Below are 25,058 nucleotides of genomic sequence, written 5' to 3' on the forward strand. Positions count from 1 at the left end.
AAATTAAAACAACTCTGAGGTACCACCTGACACCTATCAGATTGGCTAATATGACAAAAACGGAAAATAATAAATGTTGGAGAAGCTGTGGAAAAATTGGAACATTGATGCATTGTTGGTGGAGCTGTGAACTGATCCAACCATTCTGGAGAGCAATTTGAAATTATGCCCAAAGGGCTGTGAAGCTGTGCATACCCTTTGACCCAGCAATACCACTTTGGGGTCTTTTCCCCAAAGAGATCATAAAAAAGGGAAAAGGACCCACATGTACAAAAATATTTAGAGTTGCCAGGTGTAATTCTTTAAAGAGGAATTCCTAAGAACCCCTATCCCCTATTCCTTTCCCAAACCCCCATCTATTTCCCCATAACATAATGGAAGCCTTAAAAGAGACCTCACATGTAGATGTAGAGATGTTCACATGTAGTGAGAGAATGTTAAAGTTGGAAAGGACCTTAAAGACCTTCTAGTCTCATCTAATCATTTTAGAAATCAGGAAATGCAGGCTGGAGAAGTTAAGAGAAACTGTCCAAGGTTCTCCAGCTCGGGAGTAGAGCAGGTATTCAAACCCCAGATTTTCTGACTCCAAAGCTAGTTGCTATATTTTGAGTGTGTATTTTATACTTTCCCTGTGCCTGTTCCCCAGGGATTTGGTAAATGTTGCCAGACTAGGTCCTTTTCATTTCAGTGGATCTCTGGTCCCTTGGGGGTATTCTGTTTTACAGATTGCAGCTCTTCTGGATCCATCTTCTCATTCTGTGTGCCTCTTTACCCAACATATTGGAGACCTTCTTCTGGGCCTTTGGACATTATATACCAGCCACTTAGGCTGTCCATCAGTTATGTTGTGTTCTCCCTACCTGACCAGTTCACTTCCTTTTCTTTTGTTTTTGTTTTTTTTGCGGGGCAGTGGGGATTAAGTGACTTGCCCAGGGTCACACAGCTAGTAAGTGTCAAGTGTCTGAGGTCGGATTTGAACTCAGGTACTCCTGAATCCAGGGCCAGTGCTTTATCCACTGTGCCACCTAGCTGCCCCTCCTTTTCTTTTTATACGTTTCCCCAAAAATGTTTCTCTTTTATGCCACTTCTCATATGTAAGACAATGTTAATTAATATTAACATAATTTTAAGGGTAAATCTGGATTTGAATAGACATGTAAATGTGCTCAGTTTCTGATTTCCCTGCAATAGGCAATACATACATATGCATACCATACCCTCTATCAGCACTTCTCTTTGTAATAATGCTTAATTTCAAAAAGTAATTTTATTAAATGTGTAATGATTAATTAACTAGAAGGACCAGATGCATTAATTGACACACAACTTTTTATTATAGTTTTACTCCGAAATAAAACTTTTCTTTCTATATCTATTTTCTTAACCTTGTGGATAAATATATATATATATATATATGTACTGCATCAATTGACAGGTGTTTGGTCCTTCAAGGTATTCTTAAATTCTGGTCTTTCTACAGTTTTGAACTTTCATTTTTACTTACTTACTTTTATAAAATCTAGAACCACATGGTTAAAAACCTCACTAACCCTTTAGATTTTTGCTTTCTTTATGTCAGAATTATTTTTTCAACCAAATTCAGGTAAGATTGAGGTTTAGAGTTTATTGATGTGAATAGTTGACATGCTTCTACATTGTTTATTCACCTCATGGCTCTCCATGTCTGAACAATTATTCCAAAAGACTATATAAAACAGCATCACATTAGCAATGACTATTTGAGCACAGTGAGTGAATGTTAATGAGGTAGCAGTATTTTTTTTATTTTTTTCAGACATGCCTTCCTTATTATGATTTGAATTGTGTATTCATTTATAAAATGGATTTTTAAGTAGTATGCTGCAACCTTGCAACAGCAGTGTTAGTTGTACAGCTCAATATAAGGTGGTTCAGGTACTTCCATTCAGTATAAGGTGTGTTTACCTTGAGGTCCTCTTCCAAGAGGAATTAGTTATGAATTATTCTATATGTCTCACTGTGAGACAATGCTCTTGCATTGGTTCTTTCTTGAAGTCCATAGAACATGATATATTATAGTGTGAATTTACTTGTGTATTTTTAAACTGTGAAAAGGGGTGTTAAAAATACCCCCTTATTAATCGTTTGGATTTGAATGGTTCACCTGTGTAGGCAAAATAAGCCATTCTTAGACATCTTTTTTGTTCTCTATTTTCTGGCTGTGATATTACTTTAGAGTCAGTTGTTATGAAATCAATGTTATCACTTTGCCTGTTTCATAGTAATCTATTATGTAGTAATACTGTAAGGAGAGCTGTTATGTTTATAGGCATGATAAATTAGGTAATAACATTCCAGACCTTTTAGTAGAAGGACTTATATAGGGGGCAGCTAGATGGTGCAGTGGATAAAGCACTGGCCCTGGATTCAGGAGTACCTGAGTTCAAATCCGGCCTCAGACACTTGACACTTACTAGCTGTGTGACCCTGGGCAAGTCACTTAACCCTCATTGCCCCACCAAAAAACAAAAAAGAAGAAGGACTTATGCCACATATATAGGCAGTTCACCATCTTTGTCCAAGTACTCAGAAACAAAAGTTGACAATTCAAGAAATGATTTTTGTAGCTAATTTATTTGGAGCCATGTAGCATTTTAATCAGTTTAATAGCGATTTACAAATAGACCAAAAAAATTACTGGATAATTGCATACTAAATTTCAACCTAATGTCACTATAGAATAGATGTGCCATCCTAAAAGTCATGGTTCATACCAATAGCATCCTCTTTGTTTTTTAATAGATGGTAGCATTCTCCATTCAAATAGAAATGGAGCTTTGCATTACTATCATCCAACTACTCCATCTGAAATGATAAAACAAAGAATGAAAATCCAGTCTCTAGAGACTAGTTTCCATTTGGAAGAAAATTGTATGGCTAAGTATAAATTCTGTTTTATCTATTTTCCTTAGTCCAGACTAATTATAATTTTGTATTAAGAGTAACTTTTGCATGTAATAATTTGAAAGTTTAGGATTCTTTAACATGCCTCAATGGAAATTTTGCTTCTACATTTTAATTTTCCTCTCACACTGTAGAATTCTTCCTCTCCTAGGTTCAATTTAAGAAAGCTGAATTCTTGAAGTATTTATAGGATCTCATTTTAAGATGGCCTCATTACTGAAGAATCCAAAGACAATATTGTAACAAGTCTCCATTATATTAATATTCTCAATGTCATAAGTAGTGTGTTAAGGTGTATGTTCAATGAATAAAATTATTCATATCACGTTTCCTCTTGTTTGCAATAATATACTCTTAGAAATATTACTGATTGATGGGCCCTTTAATTTTTATTAATGTCTTCAGAAGAGATGCTTACTTTTGAGGTATATGGTAACTGACTACATCAGAGAACAAGAGCCACTATTCTAGTATGTACATTTAAACATTAAGCATTGTCTTGGGAAAAAAATGAAAACAGTGCTGCTTCATTTTATCAGTACATAAGATTAACAGTGATAATTTTAAATTGTTTTTGTCATCTTAAATTGTATAAATAATGGGTGATTATAGAACTCTCGGTGTCATCTTTATGACAATTGAAGAAGGAATCAGTTTCAAACATGTCTACAAATAGTAGTTTTGGGCAAATGAAAGTCTGTTATTGATAGCATAAGGTCACTGTCACAGTTGAATGAACAAAAAGCAGACTGTTAGTTACTTCTGAATAGTTTTTATAATTAGGCATTGATAGAGAGATAAATTCTTTTTAGTTAGGTGATTTTGAATATTGAACTTACAAAGTGTATAGAGCTATTGCCCTTTATCCCTGAATTGCAAACATTATGATTATATTTAACTTGAAGTTGCCATTTCACATTTCTTATTTACTAAATTTTAAAGTGGGAGAGGTTTTTCAAATTTGTTTTTTTTTTATACAATCCTACTTTCTTCTTACTTTAGAGGGCTATACAAACACATTTTGACATCAGCTCAGAATGAAGCTATCTAGCACAGCGGCTTATTTGATCCAGAGTTCAGCTCTTGTATTTCCACTGGAATGCAGCCCATCTGTTTTACAATTCCCCTAGCCAATGAGTTCTATAGGTCAGGAGTTTATAGCTTAGAATTCAGTGGATTTTCTTACTCCTAATTTTTCTAATATAACATTTTTTCTTGATTATATGAAAATTTTTAAGTGAAAGTAAACCATATGAAAGTCATGATATTGAAAACAATAGAAAGCTTGTCAGGGGGACCAAGGACATAGGTTTAGGTACTCTGTTTTGCATTTGCTTTTGTTTCCAAGTAGTGATATATTTTTCTTCATGTCTTTCAAAACCATTCTTAAGTGGACACATGTACTATTTATCTCATAAGTAAGTATTATGAACTCACCTTTTATACACAGGGAAATTCTGTGCACCTGTCATGTCAGTTTCATTTTCTTTTGCAGATAGTACCATGGTTCTGTGTGCCAGTTCCCCATTTCTTGACAAGGATTTCTTCAAAAGCTAATAATATATTTAATTTTTGGTGGGTCTTCCTCTAAAATTGAGTAGTTTCTTTGGAAATGTCCTTAAAGTTGGCATATGGTGATCAGAGGGAGGTATTCTGTAGAGTGCTGTCTTTGTCCTCTGGCAGCAGACCAGGTCTTTGGATTTAGGGCTTTAGGAAATCATTTAGTCACAGTTAGTTGTGAATAAGTGTGAGGGAGCTGGGTCAAAAGAAATGGCTCATCAGTTTTGGAAGGTGGCAGCTAGAGTCACAGGGGTTATGAGGGCTTGAAGGATATTGGTCCTACTGAACATAGGCTATATAACTCTTTTTATGAATTGTTTCTTTTTTCTTCTTCTTACACTTAGTTTTGTTGACAGACTTTTGAGCTTTATTTTTATTAGCTCATATTTTGTATACAGTGTTCTGATTTTATGGTATCGATGTTTCAGTTATATCTTACTGATGAAAACAGTGTATGATTTTCAAATCAGTACATTATTTGTTAGGTATTCGTAATATAATGAGTATTCAGTGAGGTTCTCTGCATGTTGTGAAAGAAGTAGAAGATTTTAAATCCTAGAATTTCAGAGTTGGAAACTATCTCAGAGATTATCTGGTTTGGTCAGCTCTGTCATTTTACAGATGACCCTGAAGAACTTACAGTCTAATTTTTAGAGAGAGGACTGCTATAAAACTGATCTACTTGCTGTTCTCCATGAATGACATTGTTTCCCATCTCTGTCTCATAATTGAAATTTAGTCTTAGGAAACTTTTAGAAACTCTAACTTTCCCCAAATTTATTTTAAACTCCTACTAGAAACCTATCTTGATCCCCCGTATTTCTTTCCTCCTGGAAATTAACTTGAATGTATCTTGTCTTTAATTTTTTATGTTCATGTTGCTTCCGTCTAACAAGATTTAATCTTTATGCTAGAGGCCATTTCATATTGGTCTTTGTATCACTGGCACCTAGAAGAGTACTTGGCAGATGTTTAAAAAAAATTAATAAATGCTGAATGAATGAATGAGTAAAAGTGGGGCTAGTGAAGAGTTTACTGAAATGTATAATTTAGTGCCACTTCTGAGGTACCAGAATGAGCATGGCAAGTTAGGAGAACAGTACAAAGAGCATGACTTGAGAGAAGATTCATGGTGGGCAGTAAAGGAAGGTAAGAGTTGAATAAGTAAGGTAAACCAGTTGACAGAGGGCCTTGAAAACAAGGCTATGAATTTTGGACTTGATGGAGTAAGAATGAAGGAGACACCAGAGGTTCTGAAACAAGGGGGTGATATGCAAATGTAATTTTGTAAGATAAATTGCTAGTATGCTGGATAAATTACAAAGAGAATTGTCTTGAGAAGAAGAATCTAGTGAGGAAGATGCAATAATGTAAAGATAAGATAGTGATGAGCTGGATAAAGATGGTATCAGTGGCAATTAAATTCTGCAAGCATTTGTTCAGAGACAAAAATGAAGCACATCTTGCCCCTGGGAGCTTATGCTCTACTGGAAAAATAGAAATCTCTGTGTGTGTGTGTGTGTGTGTGTGTGTGTGTGTGTGTATACACATATGTTAATAGTCATTAAACATTTATTTATTAAGTGCTTCCTATGTGTCAGACACAGGAGGATAGACTCAAAGCGCATGAGGCAGAAAGATGAATTAGGAAGGTATTGTGTAGAAAGACGTAATGAGGGTCTGAATCAGAGTGGTAGGTATATGAATGGAGAAGAAGAGTGAGAACAGGAGAGATTCTAGAGAGAGAATCACAAGATTTTGTAGTTGATTAGATGATTAGATGGAAAGAATTATTTAGGTTGACTCAGGTTTCAAACTTGAATGACTGGGAGCATGGTCTTCCTCTCAACAGAAATAAGAAAGTGTGGCTTGATAGCCTTAGAGAAAAGAATGAATTCTGTTTTGATAGTGTTAAGTTTGAAAGACCTACTGAACTATGAAGAGGAGATAGCCAGCAGGCATTATGGGGAACATTCAAGGTAAAAGAATATTTCGTTTGCTGGAAAACAAATAGGTCAGTGCCTAAACTATAATTGATATGATTACATATGAATATATGATTAGCCTGGAAAGATAGGCTGGAGCTAGGTTGTAAAGATCTATAAATGCCAAGTATAGAAATTAATATTTTATTCTAGAGGCAGTAGGGAGCCACTGTCATTTCTTAAGATAGGAAGCAACAAGGTCAGATTTGTGTTTTAGGATTATTCATTTGTCAGCTGTGTAGAGGACAGATTGGAGAGTGGAAAGAATGAGTCACAAAGACCATTTAAATGGCAGTTACAATAGTTCAGGCTAAAAATGATAAGGTCCTGAACTAAGGAGGTGACTGTAAGGAGCAAGGAACAGATTTTGGAGATATTGGTAGTTGATTGATTGTGGAATCAAGGAGAGGGAGAGTAGAGAATGAAGAATAACTCCTAGACTGCAAACCTGAGTTACCGGAATGGTAGTGTCCTCCACAGAAATAGGGAAATTAGGAAGGGTAGATTTAGTCACAGTAGAAAATTATAAGTTCAGTTAGAACATGTTTTTTGAAATGTCTATCTGAGATCCAGAGGAAATATCCATAGGGCATTTGGAAATATGGGACTGGAGTTGAGGAGAGAGAGGAGTACAGTGTATATAGGTTAGGTAGTTTGGTTAGAGATGGGTGTTGAACCCATTGGAGCTAATGAGATCACCAAGAAAGTAGAGAGAAGAGGGTTTAGAAGAGAGCCCTAGGGTATACCATAGAAGGGGGTGGGACATAGATGATGCTAATGCAGAGGAGACTGGTTCCTCCTTCTGCCTGAGAAGGGCAGGCAGAAAACCCTGGGGGAAGAAACATGCAGTATAAATATCAATCAGTGTAAAAGTAGCACTTCAGGGAAATCAAGAAGAATGAAGACTGAAGAAAGGCCATTAGACACACAGTAAAAAAGATCTTTAGAGATTGCGATTTTTGTTGGCAAATTCAACAAATACTTATTTAGTACTTTCTGTGTACAAGGTACGAGGGGTATAAAGACAAAATTGTCCCAAAATCAGCCCTCAAGGAGCTTAAATTTCAGGAGAGACAGAGACAGACCTAGAGAACTGACAATAGGGGGAGGGCTCTAAGTGTCTGTGGCCCTGGAAACTGAACTAGCTGTGAAGAGCAGAGTTTAGATGCACTTGTTAGAGGTGATGGGAGGAGAGAGTCAGTCCTAAAGTAGTAGAATTCCTTCCTGGAGAATACAGTGTCATAGGAGCTGGGGAGAGTGTTATGGAACAAGAAAGCCTGGTTCTGGAACTCTCAGGGTCAAATTCAAAAAGGTTAGGATCCAGTTTGGAACTTGATTGTGTGGGGGTGGAGTGGGGTGTCTTTTAAGATGAATTCAAATATCCAAGCCAAATATTCATATCTGGAAACAGTTAAATCATTATAACCCAACAGATTTCCATTCCTTTTCCTTTTGGGGATGTTTTTGTTTTGCTCTACAGACAGGAGTATTGAAGTATGACCACTGAGATCACTGTAGTCGTGGAAGTATTAAAGTCTCAGTGAATATCAGTTGTGTCTACCCTTTATACCCATGCAAAAATAATATTTTATTGTGACCAAAAGACTTTTGAGTGTGTACCCCTCTGAGATTACCTTTCACCTAGTCTGGATATAGTTTGCATATAGCTAGTTATTTTCTTGTTAGTCTCTCCCATTAAAATGTGAGCTCCTTGAGGACCAGGCCTTTTTTTTTTTTTTTGCCTTTCTTTTCTTTCTTTCTTTCTTGCTCTTTTTCTTTCTTTCTCTCCCCCTTCCTTCCTTCCTTCCTTCCTTCCTTCCTTCCTTCCTTCCTTCCTTCCTTCCTTCCTTCCTTCCTTCCTTCCTTCCTTCCTTCCTTCCTTCCTTCCTTCCTTCCTTCCTTCCTTCCTTCCTTCCTTCCTTCCTTTCTCTCTTTCTCTTTCTTGCTCTCTTTTTCTTTCTCTGTTTCTTTCTCTCCCCCTTCCTTCCTTCCTTCCTTCCCCAGTGCTTATCATAGCACCTAGCAAGTAGCATTAAATAGAAGATTGTTGACTAACCACAGTGTCTAGCACAATGCCTTCCACTCTAGCCTGAGCTGTGGGTTACTTTGAGACTCCTGTCTCAGCACAGCAGCTCCCTCCTTCCGTCCTTCCAGGCCATCCTTGGTTGGAAAATGATCTCAGCACATTCTTCTGTGGGTTTTGCTGCCACTGTCCTGTGGCATTATTTGGATTTTTTTTGGAGCTATCATGTCATGAGTTCAAGAGCTCACTGCCTTTCCTCCACCATCTTGGCTCCACCCCAGAAGTCCGGAGGCATAATTTATTAAAGCTTCCAGTAGTATTTGTAGTATTCTAATATAACAAGGCTCAGAGTAGAGTACTTCTCATAGAGGTAAGCATGTGTTCTGGCCCCCCTATTAAAAGACTTGCTCCTGGTCAGTCTCCTAGTCCTTATGATTTGGGGGTTGTGTTGAGAATGACTGCTCCCTGGACCAGGAAGAACCATCTCCTTAATAATCTATAAGAACTGTAGAAAGCCTTTAGTCTCTCTTGCACGCATTGATTTGGCCTGTACTCCCCTTAGACTTCTAGATGGGGTGGTGGAATTTCTTAGCTCTTCTGTTCTCACCCTAGCAGCAGTGGTAGCTCTGCCTGCTAACCATCTCTGATACAATTCCTTCAGTTATAGAGACCAAGTGACCAGTCATGAGTTGCTGGATCATGTGTATACATCAATAAGGGTCCAAAATTTCTGAGGCCGGATTTGAACTCAGGAACTCCTGAATTCAGGGCCGGTGCTCTATCCACTGCGCCACCTAGCCGCCCCCTAATTTGTTATTTTTGATCAAATTACTTTTGGAGTAGTGATTACAATTGGGAATAAGAATAGTGGTAAAAAGTGAAGAGGTAGGGCAGCTAGGTGGCACAGTGGATAGAGCACCGGTCCTGGAGTCAGGAGTACCTGGGTTCAAATCCAGCCTCAGACACTTAACACTTACTAGCTGTGTGACCCTGGGCAAGTCACTTAACCCCAATTGCCTCACTAAAAAAAAAAGTGAAGAGGTACACATGCACACTAAATTAGAGTGCTAGTTCTTCAGGCTTTAGATTATATGTGTCTGTGTTCATATTTAGAGACTGAGTTTTGTGTCTGCCTCAGAATCTAAGCTAGATTTTTATTCAGAACTTATTCTTAATTATACATTTTGGCATACCAATTAAAAACCTTTTCCTCTTGTGGTATAGTAATCTCTTTTCATGCAAAGAAACAAATTAACATTCGTTTTGGTTTAAATTATAATCTTCCTGCAGCAATATTTTAAAAGCAGAAACTTAAAGCTTAACAATTTAAGATAGTAGTAGATATTTTGGTCAATTTAGCACTCCCTCATTAACAGAACAGTATAGAGTAGTATTCTTCTATACCCCCAGACTCTTTCATTCTTATTGGTCTGTCCAACCACTCTTGGACCCTAGCTATTTTAGAAAAGAGAATAATCACATTCCCCAAAGCAACCAGCTGGCAAAGTTTTTCACAAAGTTTAATGTCACAGCAGTGGTGCAACTATCCAAGAAGTGAGCATCAGTTGTCTAAAGGCAACTACCACAAGAGAAAATACTGTTGTATTTTGCTTTGCCCTTAAAGTCTGTGATGATTGTACAGTTGTATAAATGTTGACTTTTCATGAATTTGACTACTTACATGATGCCGTGGTGAAATTTGCATTATATGAAAATACATTGCAGAAAAGGGGTTTTTATAGTAAATTCTTGTTTGCTCATAATACTTAGGGAATCAGCATTCTGGTTTTTTATTGTTGTTTAGTCGTTTTTCAGTTGTGTCTGTACTCTTTGTGACCCCATTTGGGGTTTTCTTTGCAAAGATACTGAGATGATTTGCTATTTCCTTCTCCAGGCTTTCTGGTTACTGTTACAATGTAATATACTGATTAATTGTTATCAAGCATGTACAGTAATGGAAAAATTCTTGGATTCGGAAACAGAGAATCTGAGCTAAAATTTTGGCTATGCTAATTATTCCCCATGCTCCCTTGGACAAGTCAGCTCAACTCTTTGAGCCTCAGTTTCCTTGTAAAAATAGGGCATTGGACTAGATGACTTTTGAGCTTCCTTCTAGCTTTAAGGCTATTACCTATATGTATATGTGTGTGTACATACATACATACATACATACATACATACATACATACATACATACATACATATATCCATGCATGCCATGCGTACACACACACATATAAATACATATACACACATTTGTATGTTTTCTATCCTTTAGAATATGAGCTCCTTCAGGGCAGGGAACCTGTTTTATCTTTGTTTCTCCAGTACATAGAATAATGGCTCAGAGAAGGTGCTTAATAAATAATTGTTGACTGACCTACTATGTATGTACAGTTTATAATACATTAAGGTCATGTATCAATATATATTTTGTGTCCATTTTATATGGCTTGGAGCCTAGTTTATCATTTAAAATTACCGTTGTATCTGATTTGATAACATTATTGGTCATATCTCAACCAGACTCCTAAGTGATATAATCTGTAGAGAAAAATCCTTTATTTTGCATTTTAGACATAAGCATTCTAGAAGCAATTTTTATTAATTTCAATTAAACTAATTCTAATCATCTTGTGTGTGTGTGTGTGTGTGTGTGTGTGTGTGTGTAAGGGGTTTTTTTGGGGGAGGCAGGGCAATGGGGGTTAAGTGGCTTGCCCAGGGTCACACAGCTAGTAAGTGTCAAGTGTCTGAGGCCAGGTTTGAACTCAGGTCCTCCTGAATCCAGGGCTGGTGCTTTATCCATTGTGCCACCTAGCTGCCCCCTCATCTTTTGCTTAGAGAGAAAGAATCCAAAGGCAGAAATGCATCCTGCCTTTGAAAATCTCTAACACCCCTTTGGGAGTTACATCTTCTAACGTTCCCAAATAATAGCTGAAATTACATTGTCAGGATTGAACACGAATTCAGGCTTAGGTAATAGCCTAGGAATGATGGCAGTTTTTAAAATGTTTGTATACTTTAGAGAATTATGTTCATAGAACCAGCTAATCCTCGGACCTTTTAAGAATTCTCTTTCTCCCCTTTATAGAGGGGAATTGAAGTAAGAAGTAATCCAAAATGTCTTCCTTCTCTTGGTCTGATCACTTCAGGGAGCAGTAGTTCTGATTTTCTAATCACTTGGGTGGGGGAACCCTTCTTGGACAGACTCAGAGGGAGAGAGGTCTGGGAATGTGTTAGAAACTGGTTGGGCTTTTGATAAAAATTATATAAAAAGGGGGAGGCTAAGTGGCGCAGTGGATAAAGCACCGGCCCTGGATTCAGGAGTACCTGAGTTCAAATCCGGCCTCAGACACTTGACACTTACTAGCTGTGTGACCCTGGGCAAGTCACTTAACCCCCATTGCCCCGCCCCCCCAAATTACATAAAAAGGATTTAAGCTAGGGTATTATCAGAATTGATAGCTAACAAGAGAATTATAAGGTTTCTAATTGAGATTAATTAGCCCAGGGGCTTTTGACTGAAATACTGAGAAAATACTTTCTTAGTATTTGTAAAAGAGGAAGCTTTTAAAAAGTTATTACTTTCACTTTCCAGCAGCTCACTCTCCCCTCCACCAAGAGAACATTTCAAAGCAATACGAGTTAAGCAAAACAAACTGACTCACTGAGCATGTCTGACAGCAAATGCCTAATGTTCCAAATATATGTTTTTCCTCTAGCCCCTACCCTGATCCTTTCCTCATATCAGAGAAAAACAATCAAGGAAGACCAACCAATACAGTGACTACTTATCTCAGCATCTGACACACTGAACATCCAAAAATGTTCCCTCCAGCCTTTACCCCCACTGTGAAGAAGAGGAGTATATAATAGAGTTCTGTGAGAAATACGCCCTGCTTTATGATACCTTTGTTAAGGTTTCCAAAATACATTGTGACAAAAATCAGGAAGTACCTGAATATCATTTACAGGTTGTAAACTCTCCTTTGACTGAAACAAAATATACTTAACACAAAGGTGACTGAATATAACTGAAACTTTGAATTGGAAATCATTTCAAAATGTTGCCATACCTCAGTCATCATCGTATATAATATTTATCTTTGTATAGTGCTGGAAAAAAATCTGATTACTTGAGGGTTCTTGTCTTTTGGATTCAGTATGAAGAAAGTATACTGTCATCTTTTTCTTTTCGCGAAGCATTTTTTAAATACTTCAGGAACTACTTAGTGTGTAATATATGAAGTTGCTTGACAGATCATGTATTTCAGTACTTACTGTCACAATGTGACAATAGTCATAACCTTTCTATTCCTTGTTAGGCATGCTAGTGAATCACTATAGGGGAAATAAATTAAATAATTCATTGCCTCATGGCCAGTCTTCTGGGGATAAGGCTCTGAAACGAGCCACACTATTCTGTGGATAGTGAACTAAGTCTGTTGCCAGTTCCAGTTGTAGCACTTGTCCTCTGTACTCTTGTACAGCTTGTACTCTGCCAAATAACCACTGAGAACCCAAGCTCATCTCCAATGCTGTAATGAGACAGGAGGACTCTAGTGGAAGACTCTATAATAAAATCAATTTCTCTCATTTTATTAGTAAAAATGGAAAGGTCCATTTCCCATACTAGCCCAAAGAATCACACAAGTCTCATGCCTTTAAAGAGAGTAATTCTTTAAGGTTTCCTTCTATTTGTTATTTATCTGTACAGGGTCATATTAAAGGATCAGTCTGGTGACTTGATTGACCTTTGCCAAGCTTAGGCATTCATTAGCAATGGCCACCCTAACTGCCAACATTACCATATAGATTCTCTTTATCTTATGTTTGCTTTGTATATATTTTAATTCATTTATATGGGTTCCTATAACTTCATAGAATGTAAACTCTTTGAGAGCAGGGGCTGGGTTTTTTTGTTTGTTTGTTTGTTTGTATCTCCAGTGCCTAGCATAGATCAAGGAAGATAGTTGATAATAAATGTTAATTAATTGGTCGATTTCTGTCCCATTCAGTCAAACTGATAAGAGTGGAGATGGCAGAAAGTCTTCCAACCATAAGCCATCACTCTCCTTGCCACATTTCAGGGCTAACATTGTGCCATGACCTCTAACTCAAGAACTCATGGAACAGAAAATCAAAGGGCCAAGCATGACAATACCTAATGGCCGGGGCTTCAGGATACATAGACCAGTTGGTGATAGCGCATACTGTATCATCTCTGTGGCCTGGTTACAAATCATTTCTCAGAAAATGTGGAGAGGCCGTTATTCCTAAATAAATTCATTCCTTGCTCCATCCCCAGTCTTTATGTTGAAAAAGAATATGTGGAAATGTACCTCAAAAAGTCATCAGACACTAGTGTGAGTTAATGGTGTTTATAGTTAGCTCGGTTAACACGAGGGTTTAGTTGCCCATCAATATGGTTGTCTTTGTATGAAATGGAGATTATACAAGAAAAGAAGACTCTAAACATGATTTGTTCAACAAATTGAAATATATCTTTTGAGTTCAGCCCCTTGAACTTGGAGGGCTGCAGTTTATGAAAAATTAGGCTCTAAAGAACGATCTTTTTCCCGCCCAACTTAATGTATTTTTTAACCAAGTATATTTGCTTTGCAGTCACAAACATGCTATCAAGTGACTCAGTGCTTAAAAGTAAACCCTTCCTGCTTTGCTTATACTTTAACTACTTGAATACAAGCAGACTTTCCAAGGTTGGTTTTAAACAGCAGTTTCATTTTGTAAAAGGGAATGTTGAGTGCTTATGTCCAGAAGAAAAGCAAGAGGGCATGATATCGGCACCTTCCAACTAAAATGTGAAATAGATATTCAGAATGTATGTGAAAGAAATCTGTAATAACTAACTTAGAGACTTTCTTCTTTCTGTCTAAAATAAATTCAGAGTTATCAGTTTTTTTACGAGAAAAATTTTTTTAAAGAGACTATACATTTATGAAACCCAAATCTGCAAAACTAATTGTTGCACTTTTACTCATGTAATACTTCCACTAACAAAACTCAGGCCTCAGAACTTTGGCTTTTCTTCTAGAGATATTGATATCCTGCAGGTGTTTCTAGTCCCACTGATTCCTAAAGCAGATCATTGGTCTGATTAGGGTTTCTCAGCTTTAAACTGACTTTGACTTCATACTTTGCCTATAGGCATAGGCAAAACATGAATGCAAACCTTTTCAGACTACTCAGATTCCTCCCAATCTTTTTGAGGGCTTGGTAATTATCATAGAAAATCCCTCTGTCTGAATTGTTCTTGTTGAAGTGACCAGTGACATCCTCATTGTCACATCTCATGAGCAAGTTTCAGTCTTCATTCACCTTGACATTTCTGTAGAATTTGATAGTTGGTCATTCCCTACTTCTTGATATGATCTCTGCCTTTAGCTTCTGATTCATTGCTCTTCCTTTTCTAACTATGGAGTACAAAGAATACTAGATTTGGAGTCAGAGGAACTTTGTTTGAATCCTGGCACTGTACCCTGCCGGGCCCTCAGTTGCCTAATTCTGGTTTCTCTTCCTCTTTTGCTGGGTGCCCATGAAAGTGCTGCCCTGAGCCCGCCTCTCTTTTCTTCCTATGCCATCTCCCTCGCTAACCTCATATACAGAGATGCAAATTCACCCCTTAGTCACTTCCTAATTGAGGCATGCATCCATGTTTTTTCCTGTGACCTCTAGTCTCATCTTTCTAATTGCCTGCTGCACATTCCCCCTGTGCACACCTCAGACTTACCTTTCCTGTTACTGACCTTGTTACCTTTTCCCTAGTTTGTACCGCTTTTGTAGTTTTCTTTCTTTCCTTTTTTGTTTAAATTGCTCTTCTGGGTTGCCCATGCTTGAAACTTTGGAGCCTTCCTTAGCTCTTCCCTCTCTCTCATTCTCCACAACCAGTCGCCAAGTCCTCTTGCATCCACCTTCTCTTCTTAAAATGTTATTGCCCTAACTTAGGCCCTCCTCAGCTCTTCTTTGAATGTTTTACAGCCTCCTAAATGTTTCTCCTGCTTCCTGCCTCCACTTCCTTTGAGCCTATCCTCCCATAGCTGCCACAATTACCTTCCCAATGCACTCATCTGACCATGTCACTTTCCTGCTCAAAAACTTTTAGTTCCTCCTATTTACTGTAGGATACAATACAAACTCCCCAGACTGGCATTATAGAGTCTGGTTCCATCTGACTCCGGTCTTATTTCATATGACTACCTTTCACATACTTTGTGTTCTGGCCCAAGTAGACTCTTAGCTGTTCCCTGATGTCCCCTTGTCCTCTTCCAGCCACATGTGGAGACACCTTCACAGAGTCACAGAATATGCAAGTTGGCAGGGATTTCAAATGCTTGCAAATTTCACTGCCCCCTCGTTTTCTGACTCAAAGCCCAGGTCAGGTGCCCCTGTCCGGTGCTTTATGTCCCTAGCAACTTGAACAGAATAATTTTAAGTTTATTTAATAATAATGATAGCTAACATTTATAATATGGTGGCTTTGTGGTTTGTAAAGCACCTTTCATTATCGTGTGTCATTTCATCCTCACAATAACTCTGCAGCAGGTAGGTGCTGTTATCCCCATTTTATAGATGAAGCAACCAAGCCTGAGAGAACACATAGTGTCTAAAGCAGGATTTGAATTCAGGTCTTTAAACTTCCCAGATTCAGAGTTCTAGCAAGTATACCACTTAGCTGCCTCCTTTTAATTAAAGGGGGAGAAAGTTACAATAGAACTATTTCTCCTTAAACTGCAAATATACTTGTTTTTTTATCCATCCAATATCTTGGCATAGATGACATTAAGGGTGGTGCCGGGGTAAAGATGGGGAGAGTGTAGGCAAAGCCTACCCCAGATACCCATCAAAGGTCCCTGATGGAGGGGCTTTGTCTTTTCAGATTGTTTTTCAAAAGCCTTTGAGTCTGGTGTTACCTTTTTATAGACCTGAGGTTTAAAAGGATTTCCCAAGGTTTCCACACCTCGTTAATGGTAGGGCCACAACTCAGACCCAGATCCTGAGACTCTGTATCCAGTGTTCTTTCCATAACAGCCCTCTTTTTCTTATGTATGGCTTTATGGATTTGGAATCAAGAGCCTTACAATCTAATCTCTACACTGAGGCAACAGTAGAGAGAGCACTGGGCCCAGAGTCAGACAGACTTGAGTTCAAATCCTGCCTTAGACACTATTCATATTGCCCTGGGCATGTCATTTAGCTAGCCTCTCTCCATGACCCTGGACAAGTCACTTAATCTCCCAAAGTTTCAGTTTTCTAACCTGTAAAATGAACCTAGTAATACCTGCACTATATTGATCTCACTCACTAGGCTATAATAATGAACATACTTTGTAAAGCTGAAATCGCTATTTAACACGTGAGGTGGTGTCAGCCTAGAAACAAGTAGTTTTTAAGTGTCTTATAGGTACCAGGCAATGTGCTAGTTACTGGTGATAGAGACAAAAATGAAAGGTTCTGCCGTTGAGGAGCTAGCATTGCATAGGACTATTCAGATGGAAAATTACTATCACAGCAGTGACTAGAAGCAGGCCTCTCACCTCCCTCCCAGGGTGAAGAGACGCATTAATGTGGAAGGTCTTTAAACAGCCACAAACAGACTGGCTCAGGTACAGACTACAAGGCCCTGTGCATATGTGTGCAGCATTCGTGGCAGGGATGAACTTGCTCCTAAGTCGAGGAGGGCACACTTCTCCTTTGCCTAGTGAGTTGCTTGCTTGTGTCAAATCATCCTGACAGAACAGCTAGAGAGAAATCTGTCCTGGCAGCTACTGTAGGTTTGTATCGGGCCCTGGCAGAGGGCCCTATTCCAGGTGGGGGGATTAAAGGGTGCTGAGAGGGCAGCCACATTGTTCTGGAGTATCTATTACCCGTTGATAAATAGAACCAGGATTAGATTTAGGCCCCAAAAGAGCACTTAGATGAATCCACGAGCCTCAAATGACGATTTGTGTATTTGGGACTGGAAAAAAAGGATGAGTGAGAAAGGAAATGAAAATTGCTTAGTTACATGCTTGCCAAGAACTGAAATGTAGTAATTTACTTTTAAAATGTGTTTTGAAATACCACCAAAACCTCTTATTATATTGGCTATCTATTGGAATGATTTAAGTAGTTTTACATTGTTGTTTCACGTAAAATTTGATGTCTTAGCAGTGACAGTTTTTGATCAAAAGACTCACATTGATTTGATTGCATAATGTGGAATTTTGCTTTGGAGAAATTTTACCAAATACACCAATTTGGACTCTCCCTTTCCCCTCTTATATGAAAATGTTATTCTGAAAAGACCATATTTTTCTTATTAATGGCTGTATATACAGCATTTCCTTTATTTCCTGCTCCAAATGTCACACTTTCTTGTATTTTAAAAAAAAGAGAGATGTTTAAACAAGTTTCGTCTGGGTACCAGGCCCAGGTGCACAGAGGAAAAGCCAGTAACTGTCCCAGTGGTCATTTTTTTATAGTCAGGAGGGAGCGGAGAGAAAGATCACATGACTCCAGCCTCTTTAGCATGACACTTTCCCTGTCCTCCTACCCAAATTTCTCTCACCTACTGGTCACAGATGAGTTATAAGGCAGAAATGTTTAAATGTCTCATCAGGATGAAAGACAAGTTATTTTCCTTTGTAAAATGCAAAGACGCTACCCTATCAGTGGATTAAGGAGGGATTAAATTATGAAAACATGCTTTTGTTGCTAAGAAATACAACCAGATAGCATAAAGACCAGAGGTTCATAGATTTCAAGCTAAAAAGGACCTTAGAGTCTATCTGGTCCAACCCTTCACATTATAGATGAGGAACTGAGGCCAATAGAGGTAACTTTCCCAGGATCACCATCTGAGGCAGGATTTGAATACAGGTCTTACTTGTATAATGGCATACATTTTCAGGACCTTTTTTGAGGTCCTAGGAAAAAAGTCAGTATTCATTTCTCCCCTCCCCCACACCTCCCACCTTCCAATTATTAAAAAAAGATCAGAAGTCCTTTTGATTGACTGGGGAAGAGGGAGGAAACAACTCATAAAGTTCATTTCATATCACTACAGCCTAAAATACCTACTTTTCTGCAGCTTCTTCCATGTTTGGAAAAAAACAAAAAATTCAGGCCATTCAGTCACAAGTGGGCCAGAGTAGCCTCATGCTCATTCAGTGAGTTAGCCAAGTAGCCCTCTGCCATACACACCTAACTAACCATCGTGTCAATGATTTTATCTGTGTTGTATTTATCCTTTGTTGTATTTAGCTTTGCTAATGACACTTTCTTTGCTCCTTCAGCTGGTACCTCCTTTTAAACCTCAAGTAACGTCTGAGACAGATACGAGATATTTTGATGAAGAATTTACAGCTCAGACAATTACAATAACACCACCTGAAAAATGTAAGTAAATAGTAAATGATCCATAAGGACCTAACCAGGATGGGGAGATAGAGCATGTTGTACAGTATAAAGATATTTATGGTTGAATTCAGCAGCAGGGTGAGTCTGTTCATCTTAAGAGTCTAGTTTTCCAATGAAAGTGATGAATAAAATAAGGAGAGACTGAGAGATAGGTGGTCTGCCTGGGTGCAAGACTTCTAGCATAAAAGATTATAGCCTAAAATATATTTGTCACCAATAACCTCTTTACTTCCTGGGCCTTCCTGATTTGCCATTGCTACATTCTGCAGAGCTATAACCAGTAGTGTGAGAGTGTGTAAGCTCTTATGGTGCTTCAGGTATCTTATATAAGATTCACTTGAAGTCTGCTCTGATGAATCTGGAAGAGAAGCATGCCCTAAATAAGTGTACTCTAGTGGAAGAAAGGGTAATCAGACCCATTTTGTTCCTGTTCCCATCTGCTGCCAATTGCTGTTTCTTAGTGGTATGTGTATATATCACCATTAGTCCAGAAATGAAGATCAAACTGTGATTTAAGGAAACTTTAAGGGAGATGAAAGAGTTCTTTAAGAGTAAGACAGTTTTTGCACGTTAGCCATGTCATACTATTTATTTATTTTTTAAGTTTTGTCCAGACTATTGCTATGTGCTGAGCATCTGTAGAAGGGAAACCCACAAGTGCAATACCATCTCAACCATTTATAGAAAGACAGAATTCCAGAGTGTGAGATTTAGAGTGCTACCAACCTGTTGAGAAAGATATTGCAGGGAAGCTCTGCCATGAGGAGAAAACATGTGATTTGGAAACCATGTGACTTTAGCATCCGGAAGTTACCTCCTGTTAGTTGTGTCAATCAAAGTTACCAGCCAGCCAATTAACTTGGAGGGGCGTGTGTGTGTGTGTGTGTGTGTGTGTGTGTGTGTGTGTGTGTGTGTGTGTGTGTGTGTGTGTGGAGAGCCCTTTTTCCTGTTTCACAAGAGGTCCTGGGAGTAGCTGCAGGAGGCGAAGTCCTTTTGGTTCCTGACTTGGCTTTGGTGGGTCGGTTGTTGGGCTCTCTTAGAAATAGTTAGGTGAAGTTTGATTTTTATCTCTCTCTCTCTCTCTCTCTCTCTCTCTCTCTCTTCACCAACTTCTGATGCACTTTAATAAATACTTAAAAGTCTAAACTGTTGCTAAAGCTTCTAATTTAAGGCGACTACACATTAGATTTTAGACATCATAGCTAGAATTTTTGGCCCTTACAAGAGACAGAAAGCACCTCAGAAAATCAAGTGGTCCAAATCCTCCTTTTGTAGATAAGGGAACTGTATCTCCAAGAGGCAATATAATTCTGCCTAGAGTCACACTGCTGGTCAGTAGCAGAGCTAGAACCTTAGTCTCCAAATTCTCAAGACCAGTGGACTTTCCACTATTCCATAGCTGCCTCCCCTACGATTAGGAAATATGACCAGGAAATAGTCACAGGATGATTGGTGTCATCTAAGGTGACAGGCAGAGCATCGAGGTGTGTCTTGCTATTGTCTCACAGGTGTATCTAAAGTATTGGAAAGGAATGAAGAATTCTGGTAGGCCTCTGTGTCCATGTGCTGCTGAAACGAGCCCTGAAGGTATGGGAATAGGGGCTGATTATACCCAGGCCAGGGCAGGCTCGCTGAAGAGTCTCCCCTGAACCTGCTGGTAATGATCCTTGCTGCTGCAGTTTTCCAACTGTAACAACAGGAATAACAAGTGTTAGCATGTGCACAGCACTTAAAGGTTTCTGATGTGCTGTACATTTGCTATAGCTCTGGGAGGTATTTCCATTTTATTGATGAGGAAACTGAGGCTGAGCAAGGTTAAGGGACTTACCCAGGGGTCACGCAGTGTCTGAGATGGAATTGGAAGCCAGGTTTTCTGACTCAAAGCCCTACACTCTCCCTGTGCTCCCTCACTGCCATGTTATAGGACAGTTTAGAGCTGGAAGGAACTGAAGAGATTTCATGGTTTCTCCTCATTTTACAGATGATGAAACCAAGGACCAGAAAGGTTAAATTATTTGCCAAGCTTATACCAGCACTAAGTAGCAGACCCAAGATTCTGCCTCAATTCCTCTAACTTCAAATTCAGTGCTCTGGTATCAGAAGGCATTTTTCGGTCATCTCTAGAAGACAATTTGAATTTAATACATTTAGGACAGCTAGGTGGCACAGTGGATAAAGCTCTAGCCCTGGATTCAGGAGGACCTGAGTTCAAATCTGACCTCAGACACTTGACACTTATTGGCTGTGTGATCCTGGGCAAGTCACTTAACTCTCATTGCCCTGCAAAAAAAAAAGAGAAGAAAAATAAAAAATAAAAAAAAGAATTTAATACATTTTTGTGTCATAAGTCTTGATTATTAACATAAATTATAAACTCAGAAATCTCAAAATCTTTAAAGAATATTTGTTTAGGATCTCAGAGAGATAGGTTATAGGTTAGGATAGAAGAATATATGAAACCCCCATGTTATAATTCCTAGATAGATCTCTCAGCATCCACCCAAAACTGTAAACCTGTCAAAGGCGGACTCTGGCCAGATGTGTGCTATGGGCATCACCACATGCCCATCATTACTGTCACACAGGTCTCGGAGATGGTCCAAAGAGACCACACAAAAACACCTTAGCTAAGAATGGGCCCCATATTATCTGATCGACGAACACTGATGGGCAATCACCTCGAAAGGGTGATTTTCCTACCAAGGAGATCCACGGAAGGGATCAGATCAGTTAGGTTCAGGAAAGTGTTGTTTCAGTCTGAGCTAAGGAAGAGGGGATTGCCTCTCTGGTTCTGTCCTTTGTTTAGCAAAGAGGGAGATGCTGAGTTCTGCCCAGGTAGTGCTCCTGCTGGCCATCTGGCTCAGATATCAGTGCTGCTCTTGGCATCGGCTGTCAGATTACTTCTTGGTTCTGTGTTGCTCGTTAACTACAGCCCCTGCATTGTGAATTGCCTTTCCATTGCCTCCCGTGCATGTTCTGTGGTCGATGGGCATGTGCACTAAATGATGTTGTACCTCCAATCATTGGCTCTATCTTAGGCTCTCTCAAAGGACAACTCAAGGAGATTCAGAGAAACATTGAACTGTGATTACATGTAACATAATCTTTACTCCATGCAGCTTTAAATAACAGAGCTGGTTAAAAAGCCAGGGCAATTCTTCTCACTGTGCAGAGATAAGCTTTGTTCATAAAAGTCCACAACAGTTCCACTAGTTAGCGGTTGTCTTCCCACTCACTGCCTCACCCTGAAAAAAGCAGAATGTAGTTATTTTTTAGTACAGACCAGCAGTTGGAGAGGCAAAATGTTCCAGCTACGACAAACAGCTGCAACAGCATGCCAGATTGTCCTTACTAGTGTTAATTAATTGAACAGATTTTGGAAGGCTTAGTCTTATATTGTTAGAGCCATTGATGGCTCACCACCTTTACTGTTACAGAGACTGGATTTCTTTGAGATCTAGTGGCTTCTATTGCTATATAATTCAATTTGCTAAATTCATCAAGAAAACCAGGTAGAGAATTTTACATGTGTCTAGAGACTATGGGGGAGTAGTTAATGTTTCTTTATTCACCAGTCCAGGTGTTTTGCCTAAAGGTCATCATTGGCATTATTTATGTATTATTCTGTATGAAAATAATTATTAATAATGGATTTCTTGGGGGGACCCAGAGATCATTTTCTCTGTCCTTTCTCCCCGTCACTCCAGAAAGTCCAGTTCTCCTTGATCTGGAAGAAACCCTAGGGAACAAAAGAAATGGAGATAGATACTTTTGTCTAGCTCAGTGGAGGACTAATGGGATCAAACCATACCTAAATAATGGACTTTGCCTTAAGCAACTTGAGTAAGGATCTTTTGCATGTTTTTCCCTGGTGTTACCTGCAAAGTTCATTTTAATGTGGACCACCTTCAAGTCATATCATCAACCAGTGGAACTGAGTGATACTAGCCAATTGGCTTTGATCAATGTATAATGACCCACCTCTATCAAAAGAGGATTAAAAACCCTTGGGAAACTCCATTAGGGCCCTTTTAGAGTTTTAAAGACTCTTGCTGTCTTTTAGGACAGCATGGGTCTTCTGGGGATTTTCTCCTGCTCATGCTAACTGCCATGCTGAAGTTCTCTCTTTGCTTTTTCTACCACATGGCCTGAGACCATGAGAAGTAAGGGAGACACATGGTCAATCCTTTACTGGTATATAACATTAGTAAATTAAGATATGTTGACCCAAAACTGGTATCTAGAGCAATGGTAATTATTTTAAAAAACACAATTCTTTAACTACAAAGCCCACATCACTGGATCCCTCTGAATTTTAACAACAGGTATATCTTTGTGTATATCCATACATACTTTATATCTAGATGTACATAGCTCTTCATGATGTTACATATATCATTACAACATTCCAGACTTGGAGCTGTAGCTACAGCTGTCTTTTTTTTTTTTTTAAGTGAGGCAATTGGGGTTAAGTGACTTGCCCAGGGTCACACAGCTGGTAAGTGTTAAGTGTCTGAGGCTGGATCTGAACTCAGGTCCTCCTGACTGCAGGGCTGGTGCTCCATCCACTGCGCCACCTAGCTGCCCCTACAGCTGTCATTTTTAATTCTGTATAGTCTCCAGTCCTACATCAGTGCAGTAATTAATGTCTTTAAAGATTTTTTTTCCTGCCTCTACCTCCTCTTGGGGGTTCCTTGGGTTCCTCTAATTTTTTTGTTCTTGCATTATCCCTCATTGCAGAGATGCCTAGTGGAAGGTGAGTATAGGGATGAAGTCCTAAGCAATTACAGCCACTTGATGTCACTAGGAAGCCTGGGGCCCCAGTGGGTGAAGATGCCACAGATTATGTAGCATGGGTATTTCCGTAATTAAAAAAAAATTATATTTCTATGATGACAAAATAGTTTCCTTTTCTGATCTCTTAAGTAATATAGAGCCCTGTTGGCAGTATTTTGAATTTTGCTTGGTAATAGCGGAAGAAGCTAGACCCAGGACTTCTACCTGCCTCCTCATTGGAGTGCTTGTCCATGGCGGGGGACGACATTGCTTGCTACAGAGCCCTAGTGAGATGGGGTCCTGTTTATGCTTTTCTTTGGCTACAAGAGTTCCAACTGCACCAGGTTTTCTATATGTTGAGTGTCTTTGAAACTTCTTAGCAAGACAAAACTGTTCATGTAGAAAAACTTTTTTCTGATGAGATTTCAGCCTCTGTGCCTTTGTAGAATGAGGAATTTTATGCAGTGTCCCTCAACAAATATTACTCCCCACCTCTTGTGAGAAAAGCAAGGAGAGTTCTGTGAAATTGAACAACCAAAAAGATATGTTTAAGCTATGCAGTTTTCTTGGTCGTGGTACCAGGGTCTGATAAGAAAGCAGGGGTGCCCCAACTAAAACATTCTACAGAAAATGCAGAAGAAAAAAGTGGATTATTTCCAGAAAGCAGATAGATGGTAAAGACACAGCAGTTAGATATAGGGAAATTGAGGCCTGTCTGGGTAGTATTAAGAAATGTAACCAAGACCTGGAGTTTTCCTGAGCAAAGCAATAGTGTTTTATTAGCCCATCAGGCCTACTACATGTTTGTAGAGACCTGGTGGCCCAAACTGATCAGGATTGGGGTCTCATTCTTCATGAGTTCTCCCACCACCCTTATTGCCAACACTGTACCCATTTGGCCTATAATGTTTTGTTGTGTGAACTCAGTTCTGAATGTTTCATTACCATCCATCGTTGGCCTTGACATATATCCATGATGTGGAGGCAGACAAGCTTGTGCAGAGCTTCTCTGGTGAGATGCTCATTCCTCCTAAGAGAGAAACAGATACAGAGAGGGACAGAGAGAATGAGAGAATGTACCTGCATGGTAGGATGAGATGGGCATCTCCCTTCGGTAGGCACCCAATAAACGTTTGTTAATGTCTTGACTACCATTTGATAGCTGTTCTTTGGGGTGTGTTGTAGACACCCAATGACACATAGTGTCACAGCTCTTAGGATCTTCTGGATTGAGAATTTTAAAAAAGGAAAGAAAAATTGAGACTCTATAAAAACCAAAGCTTTTATTTATGTTTTAAGAGAATCCAAAGTATTCTTTTTTCATAGCAAGGCTATTAAATGCCATATTTGTA

At 38.9% G+C, this 25,058-nt stretch overlaps 1 protein-coding gene across 4 annotated transcripts in view; it reads left to right on the top strand.

The window, feature by feature from the left end:
• AKT3 (AKT serine/threonine kinase 3) overlaps positions 1-25,058 on the top strand; it is a 388,701-nt gene that overhangs the window by 358,786 nt on the left and 4,857 nt on the right. For all 4 annotated transcript variants that reach the window (XM_044002303.1, XM_044002302.1, XM_044002305.1 and 1 more), the window contains one exon: positions 18,807-18,909. In XM_044002303.1, coding sequence (XP_043858238.1) covers positions 18,807-18,909 — 103 coding nt within the window. The remainder of the gene's footprint in view (positions 1-18,806; positions 18,910-25,058) is intronic.

The sequence above is a fragment of the Dromiciops gliroides genome, chromosome 4, assembly GCF_019393635.1.
Source record: "Dromiciops gliroides isolate mDroGli1 chromosome 4, mDroGli1.pri, whole genome shotgun sequence".
Lineage (NCBI taxonomy): Eukaryota > Metazoa > Chordata > Mammalia > Microbiotheria > Microbiotheriidae > Dromiciops > Dromiciops gliroides.